Source organism: Moschus berezovskii, chromosome 1 (assembly GCF_049115385.1).
Source record: "Moschus berezovskii isolate FMDL1 chromosome 1, NW_MosBer_1.0, whole genome shotgun sequence".
In the NCBI taxonomy this organism is placed as follows: domain Eukaryota; kingdom Metazoa; phylum Chordata; class Mammalia; order Artiodactyla; family Moschidae; genus Moschus; species Moschus berezovskii.
The window spans coordinates 93,935,541-93,957,815 of NC_142460.1; the positions used below are offsets into that span (position 1 = coordinate 93,935,541).

At 38.9% G+C, this 22,275-nt stretch overlaps 1 protein-coding gene across 1 annotated transcript in view; it reads left to right on the plus strand.

Moving 5' to 3' along the window:
- Window positions 1–22,275, plus strand: part of ACAP2 (ArfGAP with coiled-coil, ankyrin repeat and PH domains 2) — a 169,954-nt gene that overhangs the window by 85,716 nt on the left and 61,963 nt on the right. The window contains exon 5 of the mRNA XM_055407433.2: window positions 21,980–22,038. Coding sequence (XP_055263408.1) covers window positions 21,980–22,038 — 59 coding nt within the window. The remainder of the gene's footprint in view (window positions 1–21,979; window positions 22,039–22,275) is intronic.

Consider the following 22,275-nt stretch of genomic DNA (forward strand, 5'->3'; position numbering starts at 1 on the left):
CTTAAATATATATATACTTACTTTATTGTCTGTTCTAAGTTTCATGACTGTAGCCACTTTGTTATATTTATCTTCTGCTGCTACTCGGAAGAATCCTTGGTTGGAAGGAGCTACTCATGCCAGGGTTGAGGAGACTAAGATTATGATAACCCTTGTTTTATTTTTAAGTCATTAAATGAATAAAGATGTGTTAAATTGGTGACAGTTCAGTGCTCAAATAGACAATTAAAATATTTAATATTATTTTCTTTTATTGTTTTCTGTACTTGTAAACTTCAGGATCTCTGTTTTTACTATAATTCACATTGCTTTAGAAAGATAATTTGCACAAACTAGTCATCTTTCTGTTGGCCTAGAGGTCTAAAGGCTGTAGATGTGAACTTGCGTGTATTTACATGTGTACTTATATTAATATATATGTATATAGAGAACACTCTGTCTCATACTGCACTCAGATGTCTAGTGTCTTTCTAATTTTATTCCCATAATCCTTTTTAAAGCATCTCAGAAATTTTCTGCTAATAGCTGTAGGTATGAAATTGTGACTTTAGTTTACTTTTTTCTTTCTTTTTATAGTTGCCGTGCTCTCTGGCCTTTTTGTTTCTTGTTAACAAATACTTTTAATTTTTTCAGTAAGGGTGACCTTTGTATATTGAATCAGAATTTTTGTATTTGTGGCAAAAGTTTTCCCCCCATCATAATGCTGTGTATTTCACTTCAACTAGATAAAGACAGGATGACACACATCTTGTTTACTGTTGTCTCCTTAGTACTTGTGTCATTCTTATCCTGGGGAAGTCATTTAATTTTTCTAAGTTTTACATTCTACCACTGTGTAATGAAGGGGCTGCTGCTGCTGCTAAGTCACTTCAGTCGTGTCCGACTCTGTGTGACCCCATAGACGGAAGCCCACCAGGCTCCACCGTCCCTGGGATTCTCCAGGCAAGAACACTGGAGTGGGTTGCCATTTCCTTCTCCAATGTGTGAAAGTGAAAAGTGAAAGTGAAGTCGCTCAGTTGTGTCTGACCCTTAGCGACCCCACGGACTGCAGCCTACCAGACTCCTCCATCCATGGGATTTTCTAGGCAAGAGTACTGGAGTGGCTTGCCATTGCCTTCTCTAAATGAAGGGGCTTCATTACATTAAATGACCTTCATTCAGTTCAGTTCAGTTCAGTCGCTCAGTCGTGTCCGACTCTCCGCGACCCCATGAATCACAGCACGCCAGGCCTCCCTGTCCATCACCAACTCCCGGAGTTCACTCAGACTCATGTCCACAGAGTTGGTGATGCCATCCAGCCATCTCATTCTCTGTCGTCCCCTTCTCCTCCTGCCCCCAACCTTTCCTAGCATCAGAGTCTTTTCCAGTGAGTCAACTCGTCGCATGAGGTGGCCAAAGTAGTGGAGTTTCAGCTTTAGCATCAGTCCTTCCAATGAACACCCAGGATTGATCTCCTTTAGAATGGACTGGTTGGATCTCCTTGCAGTCCAAGGGACTCACAAGAGTCTTCTCCAACACCACAGTTCAAAAGCATCAATTCTTTGGCGATCAGCTTTCTTCACAGTCCAACTCTCATGGCTGCAATCACCATCTGCAGTGATTTTGGAGCCCCCAAAAATAAAGTCTGACACTGTTTCCACTGTTTTTCCATCTATTTGCCGTGAAGTGATGGGACCAGATGCCATGATCTTTGTTTTCTGAATGTTGAGCTTCAAGCCAACCTTTCACTCTCCTCTTTCACTTTAATCAAGAGGCTTTTGAGTTCCTCTTCACTTTCTACCATAAGGGTGGTGTCATCTGCATACCTGAGGTTATTGATATTTCTCCCAGCAATCTTGATTCCAGCTTGTGCTTCTTCCAGCCCAGCGTTCCTCATGATGTACTCTGCATATCATTACTGACCTTTAATTATAAAAATTCTGAAATTATAAAGCGTTAATTATTATAAGATTTAAATGTGATCTCAGCTATTTGTTAAAAATATGGGAAAAGCCTAGTTGTATAAAATTCTTTATTTTAGTAGTATTCTATTCACTGAAATTTTAATTACATAGCATTACAGGAGAAAGGAGGCTTTATAGAGTAAGACAAACTGCTTTCTAAAAGGTAATAAAACTGTCATCTGCTTTACATTCTACAACCAAGCTCATCACACTTAAGTCTTGGTGTATCAGTTTGTATCAGGATAAAAGACTGGATGTTATAGAGATTTATGAATAACTTTGTGGGCTTGAATAAATGTTTCAAATAATGTAACCATTTGTGTTTTTACCCAAGTAAAATTAAACATAGATTGGTCCTAGATTATCCAGTCATTTAAAAAATAAATTATTTGGATTCTTTTGTAATTTACTTTCTCTGTAGAAATGGATAGTATTGTTCCTTATTCTTTATAGAATGAGAATTTCCTAGAGTTTCTCTTTAACTCATGTATTTTTTATAAGATGCCAACTGATGACTTTTCCAAAGCAGGTCATATATGTTGTACTACATGCTAGAGTTGATTTGACTACTGGTTGTTTTTCTGGAGCTCTGTTTATGTAACATTACTGATGGCTCTTTTGGATTCTAATTTGCTGTTGGTATAAGGAGCTTGCACTATTGATTTGATTATTTGTCAAATGAAATTTTAAAGTTGAAATTGTTGCATAACATTGTATGAAAACATGTGACCCTTTTTGTTTTGTTTTTTTGTGAGCTTGGCTTTTCATATTGCACCTATCTACTCATCTGCTCAACAGATGGTTTTAGGTAGTGAGAATATAGTAGTTTGGTGCTTCTGTTCTCATCTCATGGCAGAAGTAGAAAAGGATGGTTGTGTTTGTGTGAGACACTGGAGAGAACTGCTGGGGGACGTGAGGTGTCGTGTCCTGTCTGAGTGTTGGTGAAAAATATTTATTTCTTTTTTATGAGCTTATGTTATTAGCTATTTAGTAAATAATTTATTTTTTATAGAATTATGTTAAAATAAAACTTAAAGTGAAAGTGTTAAGAGAGATATTACATATTTAATGTGTATAACACCTCCATATATTTAAAAAATATTTTAATGAGAAACTTGAGCTGGCTTCCCTGAATGTAACTTAAAAAAAAAAAAGGTCTTATGTGTGAAATAGTTTCAAGCAGTTCCTGATTAAGAGTTAAAAATTGATGATCTTTTTAAGTTCTTGGCCATTTTCATTGACGAGGACTTTGTCTGCATAGGTAGACATACTAATGAAAGGCAGATGAATATTTATTACCCTTTGCACCTGATTGACAGGAATTGTTTTATCACTTGTAAGTGAAATTTAAATAATTTCATCTCTTTAAATTATCCCTTAAAGGAACAATCATTCATTAAGTGGGATTGCTCTTTTTTTTTTCTTTCATTGACACATGTAGTGTCATATATTTTTGGGGTTAAATTGAATGGATTTTGAATGAAATAATGACAGAGCTTTCCTGCAGGTAAATGGAGAAGTTGCTTTACCTATGAAACCCATTTACACATTTTAATAATTCTCTTTGTGGATTCAGATTATAGCACTGAAACTCCCTAATGACTCAGCTTCTTGTTTGCAACACTTTGAGTCCATAAAGATTGTTGGTACATGGTAGTTGTCAAAAATATCAAGGAATTGCTTGAAATAAGATCATCCATCAGAATACAGAACACTAGTTAAGTAAGCCACCTTTTAAAGTCAATAACTGTTGCTGCTGCTGCTAAGTCGCTTCAGTTGTGTCCGACTCTGTGCGACCCCATAGACGGCAGTCCACCAGGCTCCCCCGTCCCTGGGATTCTCCAGGCAAGAACACTGGAGTGGGTTGCCATTTCCTTCTCCAATGCATGAAAGTGAAAAGTGAAAGTGAAGTCGCTCAGCTGTGTCTAATTCTTTGTGACCCCATGGACTGCAGCCTACCAGGTTCCTCTGTCCATGGGATTTTCAAGGCCAAGAGTACTGGAGTGAAAGTCAATAACTAGCACTAAGCAAATCTGCAAGTTGAAAGTTGTTTCTCCTAAACTTCTTGAATTCTACTTTTAAATCATAAACCCAGGCAAAATTCTCCCTTTGGACAGCTAGTATTCTGGGTGGGGGGTTGGGGGGAAGCTGCACTGCACAGCATACGGGATCTTAGTTCCCTGACGAGGGATCAAACCCATGACCTCTGCATTGAAAGCAGGAAATCTTAACCACTGGATCGCCAGGGAAGTCCCCAGAGAGTTGATATTATTGTCTAATATCTATACAAAAAGCTGAAGATGAATGAAATGTTTTGAATGTTTCGCTTAGATTCATGCATCGTCTTCATAAAATTTAATTTGAAATTTATATCTACATGGAGTCTTTTACATATTTGAGATCCTTTGTGAAATAATACACTAGTCGATCTTCACAACTTTCTAAATGGATTCTTAGTGTAAATTTACATCTTGCTGTCTTAGTGGCCACATTATCAGTATGCAAAATTACAGTGCTTCCAAATTTGTCCTCTTTGTTTTAAAGTTTTCTTTCGGCATTAGAGTATTTCATCCCTAGGGATTTGTTTTGGTACTTAGAAAAGCAATCAGTGTTCTTCCAAGATAATCTTAAACTCAGAAATTTTAACTATTGTTAATTTGAACAAGAATTATTAACATGTAGAATCATCACACAGCAATGAAAACTTTGATACCATTGTCTTCTGGTTAGTGATTATTACTGTGCTTACGTAGCATGCCATCAAATGCATCTGTTAATTCTGTTATTTGAATGTGGCATATTTTCTATTTCCTTTGCTTCTTTGGAAATTATAAAGTTCTGACATTTTCCTTGCAGGTTGGTGTATTATGCAATTTTGCAATTTTATGGGGCATTCTGCCTCTAGCTGTTAACTGAGTAACCTTTTAAGCAGCTTCTTAATCTGATATAGTTATAACTAATATCATAAAAATAACTTTGTTTCTTATTTTGTGTTTGCAGAAGTTTAAAGTACAAATCTTTCTGTATGAAATGGATATTTTGTGTTGAAGTCTTGTATGATTTACTCCTGCCATTGTTTTAATAACTTTTTCATATACAAATACACTGTGGTTGAAGAAGAAAATTTTGTAATGTGTTTGCCTTATGATTCTCAAATTGTGGTGCCTGGACCAGCAGCATCAGCAACACCTAAGGACTTATTAGAATGGCAGCTTCTTAAGAGTCCATTCAGATCTACTAAATCAGAAACTCTGAAGCTGGAAGCCAGCAATATGTGTTTGAACAAGCCTTGCAGGTGATTCTGATGTATTTGAAAGTTTGTGAACCACTTTTCTAGAGCACGAGTTGGCAAACTATGGCTTGCAGGCCAAGTCTAGCCTGTTGCCCCTCTGCCATTTTCATATAAATTTTTGTAGGAACATAGCCATATTCATTTGTTTTTGTATTGTCTATGGTTATTTTCACACAATGGCAGAGGTGAGTAGTTGTGACACAGACTACATGGCCCACAAGCCTAAAATGCTGTCTCGCTCTGCAGAAAAAATGTGGTAATCTTTGCTCTCAAGACTGTTTTTGTCCACTTCAGAGGACTGTATCTATCATGACATCCACTGAAGAGAGGCCCCTTTCTGCTCTGCTGCTGCTGCTAAGTCACTTCAGTCGTGTCCAACTCTGTGTGACCCCATAGGTGGAAGCCCACCAGGCTCCCCCGTCCCTGGGATTCTCCAGGCAAGAACACTGGAGTGGGTTGCCATTTCCTTCTCCAATGTGTGAAAGTGAAAAGTGAAAGTGAAGGCGCTCAGTCGTGTCCGACCCTTAGCGACCCCACGGACTGCAGCCTACCAGGCTGCTCCGTCCATGGGATTTTCTAGGCAAGAGTACTGGAGTGGCTTGCCATTGCCTTCTCCGCTTTCTGCTCTAGTGAAAGTAATTTAGTGATTAAACTACCTTGATGAATTCTTCTCAGTGGAGCGCTAGTGGGTTACAATCCAGACTAGTTAAAATCCAGTCCCTGGGAGTAAGAAGCAGCAATCCAAAATCTTTAAAGCTCCACACCACACATCATCCCAGTGTGCAGCCCAGTTTGAGAAACAGTGTGTTGCTTCCACAAACAAGCATTTAGAAATCTTGGTAAAGGCAGATTTCTGATAATGTGAGTCTGGGGTGGTTCTGAAGATTCTTCATTTCTGGCAAGTACTCAGGTGATGTGGATAATGCTGGTTCACATCTGGAGAACTTTAAAAATACTGATTTCCGAGTCTCACCAGTGTTTATAATTATCTCGGAATCAGAATATTTAAAAGTTCCCCAGGTTATGATACTGTGCAACCATTTGAGAACCCCTGGTCAGAACAATTTGTCTCAATCTTGCCTGATAGCTCAGTTGGTAAAGAATCCGCCTGCAATGCAGGAGACCCTGGTTCGATTCTTGGGTCGGGAAGTTCCCCTGGAGAAGGGATAGGCTACCTACTCCAGTATTCTGTTCAGGAGAATACCATGGACTATATAATAGACCATGGGGTCATAAAGAGTCGGACACGACTGAGTGACTTTCACTTTCACTTTGAGTAACACAGTCACCTAGTGAAGTTGTTAAAAAATGCGGAAGAGTTCTATCCTTCTTTAACAAGCTTGGATCTTTGTATTTTCTGTTAGCTTTGCAAATGAGTTTGATTCATACCCAGCCAGTGGCAAACCATTGCATTAGATAAATGAAGAAAGGGAGAAAGAAGAGGTTCAGTTCAGTTTAGTTCAGTCGCTCAGTCGTGTCCGACTCTTTGCGACCCCATGAATCACAGCACGCCAGGCCTCCCTGTCCATCACCAACTCCCGGAGTTCACTCAAACTCATGTCCATCTAGTTGGTGATGCCATCCAAACATCTCATTCTCTGTCGTCCCCGTCTCCTCCCACCCCTAATCCCTCCTAGCATCAGAGTCTTTTCCAGTGAGTCAAATCATCTCATGAGGTGGCCAAAGTATTGGAGTTTCAGCTTTAGCATCAGTCCTTCCAATGAACACCCAGGATTGATCTCCTTTAGAATGGACTGGTTGGATCTCCTTGCAGTCCAAGGGACTCTCAAGAGTCTTCTCCAACACTACAGTTCAAAAGCATCAATTCTTCGGCGATCAGCTTTCTTCACAGTCCAACTCTCACATCCATACATGACCACGGGAAAAACCATAGCCTTGACTAGACGGACCTTGATGTTAGGTCAGGCAGAGAATGTAGAAAAACAGTAACACATAATAGATATTCACTTGCATATTTGGGACCTATTTCTGATAAAACGAAGAAGAGTCTTCTTGATTATTATAGGCCTGAAATGAGCAGACCTGATGAGACTCTAAAGATTCAGAAAATCCACAATGTCAACAGCCATACCCCTGTACCTATAGATTCTGGAAAGGACAGGAATGATTATGTTACGCAGAATCATCAGAAGAGGCTGCTGTGTTAGCTCAGTAATATTTAAATGGATCATGAAGACTTTGCAAAATTTTATTCTCGGCCAAGGGGACCTAAATGGTAAGAATTGGAACTAGTTCAAAGCTATCTATGGATGTGTAGCCTATTCTTGTGTTGTGCTAAACTTCCTAGAGTGCCTGCCATCTGTGTAGTGTATTTCAGCTTACGTCCTTTCCTGAACATCGCAGAGATAGTTTTGCTTTATCTGAGTACAGACATGAATGGGGAATAACTTGAGTGTAAGCCATTGGTTTTAAGCAGTCATGATATTTATGCACTTTAGTAAGATCTTTTTATAACTAGCAGATAGATCAAATGACACTGTTGATTACTTGTCATGCATATGTTGCTAGGAATAATGCTATTCATTTCCAAATATGGAACTGAATCTCAGCTTTTGTGTTGGTAGCTCCATACACCCAACCCGGCCAGAATCTGTCACTGTGACTTTATTATACCATCCCAGATTTTGTGGTGTAGACCTGAAAGAGAAGCCCTGAGATGTACTTGATTCTGAGGATGAAACAAATTTTGTTTTGGTTTAAAGTCCAGATAAAGTTTTTGGTGGTTGCTGAGTACTGTGGGTAAGATCTGGATCAGAACCCCCAACTAGTCAGGATGGTAGAACTGTACACAAGGAAAATGGGGAAATGAGGTAAAGGGCAAAATTTTAGGGAAGAATCTTGTACACTTCCTTGTCACCTAATTTCCAGGGGTATTAAGGCAGAGTCTTAAAACGTTTTGCTTTTAGCACATGAAAAGAAATGCTGTGACGTCTCACTTAGTGGGGTATAGATTAGTGCCCAATTGGGGCAGCTCTTTGCAACATTTTGTGGGGCGGGTGGGCAGTTAGCGGTTAGATAGCTGAATAGCTTGAAATTGGTAAGTAGAAAACAAGAGTTTTACTCATTTGCCCTTGCATTGCAGCATACTTTTCATTCTTTATGGAGATGTTAAAAATATGTCGGCTTATTATTGACATTTGCCTGAAATACTTCTCATTCTATCCAAATGTATATAAACTAGCTAAATGCTGTATTTTGCAGACTTTAGATAGTTATGTTTTGTTATTTTAATGCAACAGTAATAATAGATTCTATTTCTTTCTCTGAAATATATATATACATATATTTTTAAACTGGGGAGTAATTGACTTAACTGTGTATTAAAGTGTACAATTTGATAAATGTTGACATATGTATTACTGCCATAAAATTGTCACCATATTTAATTTAATGAACATAACAATTACGCCTCAAAAATTTTCTTGTGCCATTTTATAGTTCCTCCTTTTCAATTTTCCATGTCCTTATTCCTTGTCAGTCACTGCTGGCTGGCTGTCATTATTGATCAGTTTGCATTTTCCAGACTTATATGTAAATGGAATTTTTTTTGGTCTGATTTCTTTCTGTGGAATTAGTTTGAGACTCAGTCATGGTCTGTGTATCTATTCCTTTTTTTTTTTTATTGCTTAATAATGTTGCATTGTGTAGAAGTATCACAGTTTCTTTATCCATTCACTTGTTGGATATGTTAGTTATCTATTGCTATATAACAGATTACCTCCCAAATATAGTGGCTTAAAACAAACATTATCTCATTGTTACTGGGCCTGGAGTCTTCATTTTTTAGAGATTTAGCTGCTGCTGCTGCTGCTGCTGCTAAGTCGCTTCAGTCGTGTCCGACTCTGTGCGACCCCATAGACGGCAGCCCACCAGGCTCCCCCATCCCTGGGATTCTCCAGGCAAGAACACTGGAGTGGCTTGCCATTTCCTTCTCTAGGAGGCTTTATTTCAGAGTCTTTAATGAAATCTTTGCTAAGACGTTTCCAGTGACTCAGCAGTAAAGAATGAACCTGCAGTGCAGGAGCCGCAGGAGACATGGGTTTGATTGCTGGGTCAGGAAGATACCCTGGAGGAGTAAATGGCAACCTTTCTAGTATTCTTGGCTGGAAAATTCCATGGACAGAGGAGACTGCGGGCTACAGTCTCCACGGGGTCGCAAAAGAGTTGGACACAACTTAGCAACTAAACAACTGTCATTTGAAGGCTTCATCACAGGGGCTAGAAGATCCAATTCTAAGAAAAATAGTGAAAGTATTAGTTGCTCATTTGTGTCTGACTCTTTACGATGCCATGAACTGTAGCCCGTCAGGCTCCTTTGTCCATGGAATTGCCAGGCAAGAATACTGGAGTGAGTAGCCATTCTCTTCTCCAAGGGATCTTTCTGACCCAGGGATTGAACTCAGGTCTCATATGTTTGGGGCTTCCCAGGTGGTGCTAGTGGTAAAGAACCCTCCTACCAATGCAGGAGACATAGGAGTTGCAGGTTTGATCCCTGGGTCAGGAAGATCCCCTGGAGGCGAGCATGGCAACCCACTCCAGTATTCTTGCCTGGAGAATCCCATAGACAGAGGAGCCTGGCGGGCCACAGTCCATGGGGTCGCACAGAGTCGGACATGACTGAAGTGACTTAGCACACATGCATATGTGAGCAGTGTGTGTGAGTTCTAGTTGTTCCACATGATTGCCAACACTTGGTATGGGTAGTCTTTTTAATTTTGTTACGGCTTTTGTGTTTCTTTAATAACCAGTGATCTGAAAAATCTTTTCATGTGTTTATTTGCCACCCATGTATTGTCTTTGGTAAAATACCAGATCTTTAGCTCATTTTTAAAAATCGAGTTATCTTCTTATTTCTTAGTTACAAAAGTTCTTTCTGCATTCCATGTATGTCTTTTGTCAGATAAGTGTCTTGACGATACATATTTTCTCCCAGACTTTGGCTTATCTTTTTTATTTTTGTAGCTGTAGCTTTTGACGGAGAAGGCAATGGCAAGCCACTCCAGTGTTCTTGCCTAGAGAATCCCAGGGACGGGGAAGCCTGGTGGGCTTCCGTCTATGGGGTCACACAGAATCGGACACGACTGAAGTGACTTAGCAGCAGCAGCAGCATAGCTTTTGAAGAACAATAGTTTTTAATTTTGATGAAGTTAATTTATTGATCTTTTTTTCTTTTATGATTTTCTTTTTTGTGTACTATTAAATGTTTTCCTAACCCAAGTTTCGGAGAAGGCAATGGCAAGCCACTCCAGTACTATTGCCTAGAAAATCCCATGGATGGAGGAGCCTGGTAGGCTGCAGTCCGTGGGGTCGCTAAGGGTCGGACACGACTGAGCGACTTCACTTTCACTTTTCACTTTCCACTTTCACACATTGGAGAAGGAAATGGCAACCCACTCCAGTGTTCTTGCCTGGAGAATCCCAGGGACGGGGGAGCCTGGTGGGCTTCCATCTATGGGGTCACACAGAGTCGGACACGACTGAAGTGACTTAGCAGCAGCAGCAGCAGCAGCAACCCAAGTTTACTAAGACTTTACTCTGTGTTTAGATTTGTGATCCATCATGAGGTAATTTTTACACATGTTGCATGGTAAGAGTTAAGGTTCATTTTTGATCATAAGGCTGTCCAGTTTTTGTTCTAGCATCATTTGCTCAGAAAATTATCTTTTCCTTATTGGCATCTTTTGTTAAAAACAGAAGTTGACCCATTTGTATGGATCATTTCTGGACTCTTCTGTTTTATTGATCTTACCTTTGCCTATTTTTAATACTGCAAATGCCTTGGTTACTTTAGGTCTCAATAATGAGTCTTAAAATCAGGTAGGATAAGTATTCCAACTTTGTTCAATTTCTTCTCAAAATTAGTTTGGCTATTGTAGGTCCTTTATATTTCGATATACACTTAAAATTTTTTTTTTTAAATTGTTTTTGGCTGCATCACATGACACACACGATTTTAGTTCCCCAACCAGGGATTGAACCCATCTCCTGCAGTGGAAACATGAACCACAAGGGAAGTCCCATTTCCATATATATTTTAGAATCAAGTATTAAATGTCTGTAAAATGCCTTACTGGGATTTGGAGTGAGATTTCATCGAATCTAGAGATCAACTTGGTGAGAATCGACATCTAACTAATAGTGAATTTTCTAATCCATGAACACAGTGTATTACTTCATTTATTTAGGTTTTCTTTCATTTCTCTTGGCATTGTTTTGTGGTCTTTATTGTACAAGACATGCATACCTTTTGTCAAGTTTGTCCCTAAGCATTTCCTATTTTTTGGTGCTATTGTAGGTGATATTTTTGGAAAGTTCAATTTGCAGTTGGTCATTGCTGATGTACAGAAATAGCACTGATTCTTGTACATTGACTTTATTTCTACAACTTTGCTAAAGTCACTTATTAGTTCTGGTAGTGTTTTCTGTAGTTTCTCTTTAGTTATGCTTGTTCATTTTGTTTTTTAGATTACATGTATAAATTAAATAATATATTTTTCTTTCTCTGACTTATTTTACATAGTGTAATACTCTCGAAGGAAATGGCAGCCCACTCCAGTGTTCTTGCCTGGAGAATCCCAGGGACAGGAGAGCCTGGTGGGCTGCCGTCTATGGGGTCGCACAGAGTCGGACACGACTGAAGTGACTTAGCAGCAGCAGCAGCAGTGGACCCGTGCATGTTATAGCAAATGGCAAATATTGGGAGTCTGAGACATGACAGTCAGACAGGAAAAATAAATGGAATCCATACTGGAAAGGAAGGTGTTAAACTGTCAGTGTTTGCAGATGCCATATGATACTATGTACAGAAAATCCTAAAGGTGCCACCAGAAACTGCTGGAACTTGTCAATGAATTCAGTAAAGTTGCAGGATACAAAATTAATATGCAGAAATCTGTTGTGTTTCTGTATACGAATGTTGAAGTAATCCTGTTTACAATTGCATCAAAAAGAATAAAATATGTGGGAATAAATCTAAGGAAGTAAAAGACTTCTACTTGGAAAACTATCAATGATAGTTTTGACAGTGATCAAAAAAATCACTGATTAAATAAATAAAGATGACATAAACAGGCTCATGGAGTGGAAGAAATAATATATTAAAAATACCCACACTACCAGAGGCAGTCTAGAGATACAATATAATCCTTATCAAAAATCCCAAAGGCATTTTTCACAGAACTAGAAAAAAAAATTCTAAAATTTGTATGAAGTGCAAAAGACCCCAAATAACCAAAACAATCTTAAGAAGAAAGCTAGAGGTGTCACACACCTACATTTCAAACTATACTACAAAGCTACAGTAATCAAAACAGTATGTCAGTGACACGAAAACAGGCACATAGATCAAGGGATTAGAGAGTCCAGAAATGAACTCACATTTGTACGGGCAATTACTTTGTGACAGAGGAGGCAAGAATACACAATGGGGAGAAGACAGCCTTTTTAATAGATGGTGTGAGGAAAACTGGGCAGCTATATACAAAAGAATCAACTGACTGTATTCTTACACAATATACAAAACATAAAGTCAAAAATGGATTGAAGATTTAAATGTAAGACCTGAAACCATAGAACTTATAGAAGAAAATATAGGCAGTATGCTCTTTGACATCTCTCTTAGCAGTATTTCTTTTTGGCTGTCTCTGTAGGCAAGGGAAATAAAAGCAAAAATAATAGGACTACATCAAACTAGTGTTAGTTGCTCAGTTGTGTCTGACTCTTTGGAATCCCATGGACTGCCAGGGTCTTCTCTTCATGGAATTTTCCAGGGAAGAATACTGGAGTGTGTTGCCATGCCCTTCTGAAGGGGATGGGGTCAAACCCAGATCCCCTGCACTGCAGGCAGATTCTTTACCATCTGAGCTACCAGGGAAGCCCACATTGGACTAAAAAAGCTTTTATATAGTGAAAGAAACCATTGACAAAATGAGAAAGCACCATGGTGAATGAGAGAAGATATTTGCGAATGTTACATGCAACAAGGAGTTAATACCAGTATTCAAGGTACTCATGTACCTCAACATAAAAAACCCCCCAAACCCAAAATAACCCAATTAAAAAAAACGGTCAGAGGACCTAAATAGACACTTTTCCAGAGAAGAGATGCAAATGACCACCAGGCACATGAAAAGATGCTCACCACCGCTAAAGTATCAGGGAAATGCAAATAACAACCACAGTGAGATATCACATCACACTTGTCAGAATGGCTTTTATCAAAAAGATAACTAAGCAACAAGCGTTGGTGAGGATATAGAGATGAGTGAATCCCTGTGTGCTATTGATGGGAATATAAATTGGTATAGCCACTGTGGAAAACAGTAAGGAAATTTCTCAAAAAACTATAAGTAGAACTACCATATGGTCCACCAGGTTCATTCTTGGGTATTTAATCAAAGAAAACAAAAATACTATTTAGAAAAAATACATGCACCCCTATGATCATTGCAGTTGTATTCACAGTAGGCAAGATATTTAAGCAGCCTAAGTGCCTACCAATAGGTGAATGGATAAAGAAAATGTGGTATATCTACTCTGTGTATAGTATATATACAGGAGTATTACCCAGCCATAAATAAGAATGAAACCTTGTCATTTGTGACAACATGGGTGGACCTAGAGGGTATTAAAGTTATTTTCTAATTCAGTTGTAACAAAATTGATTCCTTGTGGTATACAGTTTTATGAGTTTTAACAAATGCATACAGTTGGGTCTCCATACCTCAATCAAGATACAGTTTCATTAATTCTGCTGCTGCTGCTGCTAAGTCGCTTCAGTCGTGTCTGACTGTGCAGCCCCATAGACGGCAGCCCACCAGGCGCCTCTGTCCCTGGCATTCTCCAGGCAAGAATACTGGAGTGGGTTGCCATTTCCTTCTTCAATGCATGCGTGCATGCTAAGTCACTTCAGTCATGTCCGAATCTGTGCAACGCTATCCAGCAGCCTACCAGGCCCCTCTGTCCAAAGGATTCTCTAGGCAAGAATACTGGAGTGGGTTGCCATTTCCTTCTCCATTCATTAATTCGAGAAATACTCTTATTAACCATTGTTAGTCAACCTTCCCTCCCTTCCCCACCATTGGAAACTGTTTATATTCTGCCTTCTCTGAAATATAATATAAATGGATTCATTTAGCTTATAGCCTTTTGAATATGACTTATTTTACTTATCAGAATGCATTGAAATTCATCTATGTGATTACAGTTATTAATAGTTCTTTCTTTTTCTTGATGATAATAGATTTTGTATAGATATACCGTAGTTTGTTTCTCTGAGGAAATTTGGGTTATGTCCAGTTTTTGGCAATTAAGCATGAAACTGCTATAAATATTTGCATACAGATTTTGTTATGGACCTAAGTTTAAGGTGGATGAAGAAGGGGACAACAGGATGAGATGGTTGGATGGCATCATCGACTCAATGGACATGAGGTTAAGTAAGCTCTGGGAATTGGTGATGGACAGGGAAGCCTGGCGTGCTGCAGTCCATGGGGTCCCAAAGAGTCAGACGCAACTGAGCGACTGACCTGAACTGAACTGAATAAGTGATATCATATATGTCTTTCTCTGACTTAGTATGATAATTTCTAAGGGCATTCAAGTTGCAGCTAATGACATTATTTCATTCTTTTTACGTCTGAGAAGTATTCCATTTATCCATCCATCTGTCGATGAACATTTATGTTGCTTCCATGTCTTCACTATTGTAGATAGTGTTACTGTGAATATTGGGATGCAAAGCTTTTCAAATTAAGAGTTTTTTCCTGGAAATATGCCCAGGAATGGGATTGCTGGATGATATGGCAACTCTATTTTTAGTTTTTTAAGGACTCTCCATGCTTTTCTCCATAGTGACTGTACTAATTTATTTTGTTGCCAACAATGTCAGGAGGTTTCCCTTTTCTCCACACCTTCTCCAGCATTTATTATTTGTATACTTTTTAATGATGGCCATTCTGACTGGTGTGAGGTGAGATCTCACTGTAGTTTTGATTTGCATTTCTCCAGTAATTATCAGTGCTGAGCCTCTTTTCGGGTACCTATTGGCCATCTGTATGCTTTTTTTGAAGAGACGTCTGTTTAGGTCTTCTGCCCATTTTTTGCTTGGGTTTTTTTTGTTGTTGTTGTTATTACTGAATTGTTTGAGATGTTTGTATATTTTGGAAGTTAAGCCCTTGTAGGTCATATTGTTTGCAATTTTTTTTTCTCCCAATCTGTACGTTTTTTCATTTTGTTCATGATTTCTTTTGCTGTTCAAAAGGTTATAAATTTGATTAGGTCTCATTTGTTTACTTTTACTTTTATTTCTAGTGCCTTGGGAAACTGACCTAAGAAAACAGTTGAGCTTCATTAATTTTTGTCTTTCAAAGAATTTACCCATCTCATCTATTGAATTCATCAACATAAAGTTGTTCCACAAATCCCCTGATTTATCCTTTCTTAATACCCATAGGGTCTGTGGTGAAGTCCTGTCTCTCCTTATTGTAGGACATCGTGTCTTCTTTTTTTCTGATCACTTTGGCTGTTGTTGTTTTTGCTCAGTCATTAACTCATGTCCAACTCTTTGCGACCCCATAGACTGTTGCACTCCTGACTTCCCTGTCTTTCTGTATCTCCCAGTTCAGTTCAGTACAGGTCAGTCGCTCGGCCGTGTCCGACTCTTTGCGACCGCATGGACTGCAGCACGCCAGGCCTCCCTGTCCACCACCAACTCCCACAGTTCACTCAAACTCATGTCCATTGAGTTGGTGATGCCATCCAACCATCTCATCCTCTGTCGTCCCCTTCTCCTCCCGCATTCAGTCTTTCCCAGCATCAGGGTCTTTTCAAATGAGTCAGTTCTTCACATTAGGTGGCCAAAGTATTGGAGTTTCAGCTTCAGTATCAGTCCTTCCAATGAATATTCAGGACTGATTTCCTTTAGGATAGACTGGTTGGATCTCCTTGCTGTGCAAGGGACTTTCAAGAGTCTTCTCCAACACCACAGTTCAAAAGCATCAATTCTTCAGTGCTCAGCTTTCTTTATAGTCCAACTCTCACATTCTTTCATGACTACTGGAAAAACCATAGCCTTGACTAGACAGACCTTTGTTGGCAAACTAATGTCTCAGCTTTTTAATATGCTGTCTAGGTTGGTTGTAACTTTTCTCCAAGGAGTAAGCGTCTTTTAATTTCACGGCTGCAGTCACCATCTGCAGTGATTTTGGAGACCCCCAAAATATGGTCTGTCACTGTTTCCACTGTTTTCCCATCTATTTGCCATGAAGTGATGGGACCAGAGGCCATGATCTTCGTTTTCTGAATGTTGAGCTTTAAGCCAACTTTTTCACTCTCCTCTTTCACTTTCATCAAGAGGCTCTTTAGTTCTTCTTTGCTTTCCACCATAAGGGTGGTGTCATATGCATATCTGAGGTTATTGATATTTCTCCCGGCAATCTTGCTTCCACTTTGTGTTTCATACAGCCCAGTGTTTCTCATGATGTACTCTGCATATCAGTTAAATAAGCAGGGTGACAATATACAACCTTGACATACTCCTTTTCCAGTCTGTTGTTTCATGTCCAGTTCTAACTGTTGCTTCCTGACCTGCATACAGATTTCTCAGGAGGCAGGTCAGGTGTTCTGGTCTTCTCATCTCTTTCAGAATTTTCCACAGTTCTTTGGGATCCACACAGTCTAAGGCTTTGGCATAGTCAATAAAGCAGAAGTAGATGTTTTTTCTGGGACTCACTTACTTTTTTGATGATCCATTGGATGTTGGCAATTTGATCTCTGCCTTTTATAAAACCGTCTTGAACATCTGGAAGTTCATGGTTCACCTACTGTTGAAGCCTGGCTTGGAGAATTTTGAGCATTACTTTGCTAGCGTGTGAGATGAGTGCAGTTGTGTGGTAGTTTGAACATTTTTGACATTGCCTTTCTTTGGGATTGGAATGAAAACTCACCTTTTCCAGTCCTGTGGCCACTGCTGAGTTTTCCAAATTTGCTGGCATATTGAGTGCAGCAACTTTCACAGCTTCATCTTTTAGGATTTTAAATAGCTCCACTGGAATTCCATCACGTCCACTAACTTTGTTCACAGTGATGCTTTCTAAGGCCCACTCGACTTCACATTCCAGGATATCTGGCTCTAGGTGAGTGATCACACCATCGTGGTTATCTGGGTCATGAAGATCTTTTTTTGTATCGTTCTTCTGTGTATACTTGCCACCTCTTCATAGTAGCTCCTGCTTCTACTAGGTCCATACCATTTCGGTCCTTTATTGTGCCCATCTTTACATGAAATATTCCCTTGTTATCTTTAATTTTGTTGAAGAGTCTTTCCCATTCCACTGTTTTCCTCGCACTGATCACCGAGGAAGGCTTTCTTATCTCTCCTTGCTATTCTTTGGAACTCTGCATTCAAGTGGGTATATCTTTCCTTTTCTCCTTTGCCTTTCATATCTTTTCTATTCTAGCTATTTTTAAGGCCTCCTCGGACAACCATTTTGCCCTTGTGCATTTCTTTTTCTTGGGATGATCTTGATCACTGCCTCCTGTACAATGTCAGGAACCTCCGTCCATAGTTCATCAGGCATTCTATCAGATCTAATCCCTTGAATGTATTTGTCAGTTCCACTGTATAATTATAAGGGATTTGATTTAGGTCATACCTGAATGGTCTAGTGGTTTCCCCTACTTTCTTCAATTTAAGTCTGATTTTGTCAGTAAGGAGTTCATGGTCTGAGCCACAGTCAGCACCTGGTCGTGTTTTTGTTGACTGTATAGGCTTCTCCACCTTTGGCTGCAAAGAATATAATAAGTATGATTTCGGTATTGACCATCTGCTGATGTGCATGTGTAGAGTCTTCTCTTGTGTTTTTGGAAGAGGATGTTTGTGTTCTCTTGGCAAAACTCTGTTAGCCTTTGACCTGCGTTATTTTGTACTCCAAGGCAAAATTTGCCTGTTATTCCAGGTATCTCTTGACTTCCTACTTTTGCATTCTCAGTTCAGTTCAGTCGCTCAGTCGAGTCCGACTCTTTGCGACCCCATGAATCACAGCACGCCAGGCCTCCCTGTCCATCACCAACTCCCGGAGTTCACTCAAACTCATGTCCATTGAGTCGGTGATGCCATCCAGCCATCTCATTCCCTGTCGTTCCCTTCTCCTCTTGCCCCAAATCCCTCCCAGCATCAGAGTCTTTTCCAGTGAGTCAACTCTTTGCATGAGGTGGCCAACGTATTGGAGTTTCAGCTTTAGCATCAGTCCTTCCAGTGAACACCCAGGATTGATCTCCTTTCGAATGGGCTGGTTGAATCTCCTTGCAATCCAAGGGACTCTCAAGAGTCTTCTCCAGCACCACAGTTCAAAAGCATCAATTCTTCGGTGATCAGCTTTCTTCACAGTCCAACTCTCACATCCATACATGACCACTGGAAAAACCATAGCCTTAACTAGACGGACCTTGGTTTGCAAAGTAATGTCTGTGCTTTTTAATATGCTATCTAGGTTGGTCATAACTCTCCTTCCAATGAGTAGGCGTCTTTTAATTTCATGGCCGCAATTAGCATCCGCAGTGATTTCGGAGCCCCAAAAAATAAAGTCTGACACTGTTTCCACGTCTATTTGCCATGAAGTGATGGGACCAGATGCCATGATCTTAGTTTTCTGAGTGTTGAGCTTCAAGCCAACTTCTTCACTCTCCTCTTTCACTTTCATCAAGAGGCTTTTTAGTTCCTCTTCACTTTCTGCCATAAGGGTGGTGTCATCTGCATATCTGAGATTATTGATATTTCTCCTGGCAATCTTGAGTCCAGCTTGTGCTTTTTCCAGCCTAGCGTTCCTCATGATGTACTCTGCATATAAGTTAAATAAGCAGGGTGCATTCTAGTCCCCTATTAATGAAAAGGACATCTTTTTGGGGTGTTAGTTCTAGGTCTTTGTAGGTCTCCATAGAACTGCTCAACTTCAGCTTCTTCAGCATTACTGGTCGGGGCACATACTTGGATTACTGTCATATTGAATGGTTAGCCTTGGAAACGAACAGAGATTCTTCTGTCATTTTTGAGACTGCATCCAATTACTGCATTTGGGACTCTTGTTTTCTACGTGGGCCACTCATTTCTTCTAAGGGGTTCTTGCCCTCAGTAGTAGATATAATGGTCATCTATGTTAAATTTACCCATTCCAGTCCATTTTAGTAGGCTGATTCCTAAAATGTTGATGTTCACTCTTGCCATCTCCTGTTTGGCCACTTCCAATTTACCTTGATTCATGGACCTAACAATCCAGGTTCCTATGCAATATTGCTCTTTACTGCTTCGGACCTTGCTTCCATCACCAGTCACATCCACAGTTGGGTGTTGTTTTTGCTTTGGCTCCGTCTTTTCCTTCCATCTGGGGTTATTTCTCCACTGATCTCCAGTAGCATATTGGGCACCTACCGACCTGGGGAGTTCATCTTTCAGCGTCCTGTCTTTTTGCCTGTTCATGCTGTTCATGGGATTCTCAAGGCAAGAATGTTGAAGTGGTCTGCCATTCCCTTTACGACTGGGGTTTCCCTGATAGCTCAGTTGATATCACTTATATGTGGAATCTAGAATACAACACAAATGAATTTATATTTGAAACAGAATGAGACAAAGAGAAGAGACTCATGGTTGCTAACGGGGAATGGAGGTGGGGGATGAAAGAATTGGAAATATGGGATTAGCAGATGCCATTATATATTGAATGAATAAACAACAAGGTAGTAATATATAGCACAGGGGGCTATATTGAATATTCTATAATAAACCATAGTGGAAAAAATATGAAGAATACATATATATATTCAGAATATATATTTGTATGTATATATTATATATGTGTTTACAAGCAGAGTGATTCAGTATACATATATATATGTGTGTGTGTGTATAATGAATATTTGAATTTCTGCTTGTAAACTAAGTTCCCAAAAACTAATACAACCTTGTAAATCAACTCTACTTCAATAAAAGAAATTTTGAAAAGGAGATATCAGAAAACTAGACAGATTTCCACGTAATCTGCTGGTTAGGATTTTCACTACTATCAGTAGCATTCAGTCCCTTGTCAGGGAACTGAGATTCCACAAGCCTCATGGCATGACCAAAAAAAGAATAAACAGAATTGAAGAAAGAGAATCTATATTGAAAAAGCTCCCATATACTATAAAGTTAAAGCTACATTTACATAAAACCTAGCAGTATCAACCCTAGGTATTTGTCCATACAGATTTCTCAATAGGCAGGTCCCAGAGTTTCTTCAAATTGATGTCCATTGAGTCGCTGATGCTATCTAACCATCTCATCTTAACCATCTCACCTTCTGCCACCCTCTTCTCCTTTTCCTTTCACTCTTTCCCAGCATCAGGGTCTTTTCTAATGAGTCAGTTCTTCACATCAGGTGACCAAAGTATTGGAACATCAGCTTCAGCATCAGTCCTTCCAATGAATATTCAGAGTTGATTTCCTTTAGATTAACTGGTTCGATCTTGCAGTCCAAGGGACTCCAAAGAGTCTTTTCCAGCATCATGATTCAAAAGCATCAATTCTTTGTTGCTTAGACTTCTTTATGGTCCAACTCTCAAATCCATATGTGACTATTGAAGAAACCATAGCTTTGACTGTATGGACCTTTGTTGGCAAAGTGACGTCTCTACTTTTTGGTACGCTGACTTTGGCTCTGAGTTTATCTATTGTAGATCTTAAAAAACTAGCTTTAGGTTTCTTTAGGTTTTGGCTATTGATTTTGTTTTCTATTTAATTACCTTCCAATCTGATCTTTATTATGTCATTTCTTCTGCTTAACTTGGGTTTAATACTTTGGGATTAACATTGTACAAAACCTTTTTTCCTTTAAAAGTGAATTGGACAGATTTTGAAACCCTGTACTCAACCCAGACTGTGCGTGTGTGTTGGCATTTAGACAAGGACATAATACTTCGCTTGTAGGCAGATTCCATAAAGATTGAAATATTTTGATGCTGTTTTTAGTTAGTTGAAGGACATAGGATTTTCTTTTTGTTTTGAATAGTGATTTTTCTGCCTTTTTATCTGCTGTGTTTCAAATTTTGAATGAAGTATATCTGTAAATTATCAAAGTGCTTGACATTTCCATGCCAAGCCCTATGAAATTTACCACATATAGAGTTAAATATATGTGACATCCGTTAAGTGGTGTAAAATATTTTTGTAAGAAATAAAATTTCATCCTCGTCTTTAATCTTAGCAGTGATTTAAGGGCTGTATAATATTTACTTAATTCAGAATGTAAGACATTTAAATCCACATGTCTTCCCAAATGAGAAATCTCTAAGGTATAAGGAAGTTCTGGTGTTTTCATTTCTTATGTTTTAGTATATTAGAGTAAGAAATTGCTGTAGTGGATAGAGTAGAATTTGTATTAGTCTTTTAGGTTGTCTTCTAAAGCCTGAGTTGGAATCAAGGAAATAAATTGCTTAACTGATTGAAAATTGTATTTAAGTATTAATACACGTTTGATTTACTCCGTAAATAGTAATTTTATTTTTTAACAGATGAAATTGGCTTGAGAATCAGTTTCTTTTTAAAATACTTATTTCTTATGCAATGTTCAGTAAGAAATATAGGTATTATTAGAATTGGAATATTGTTGGAGGGATGTAGTATTTATAGAACTAGGTGAAAATTTTTTTCTTTGTTTACTTTTCTAATTGTTTAATGTTCCGTTTCTTTTAGATCCTATTTGACCAAACCCAGAGATCAATTAAGGCACAACTTCAGAACTTTGTTAAAGAGTAAGTCAATTTCAGTGAAAAGAAAAGAAAAGCAGCCAAGATTACATCTGGGAGTTATCATTTGAGAGAACCTATAATCATACTTTCAGACTGTTAAAATACCATCAGTTATTCTAGTTATCTCCATATAGTATTTTCTTTGTAGAGAAGATAATAGGGTTTATGAGAATGAGTTATGAAGGTGCATAATAAGTAATGAAAACAAGCCTTTTGTGTCACAGTCATCACATTTTATGT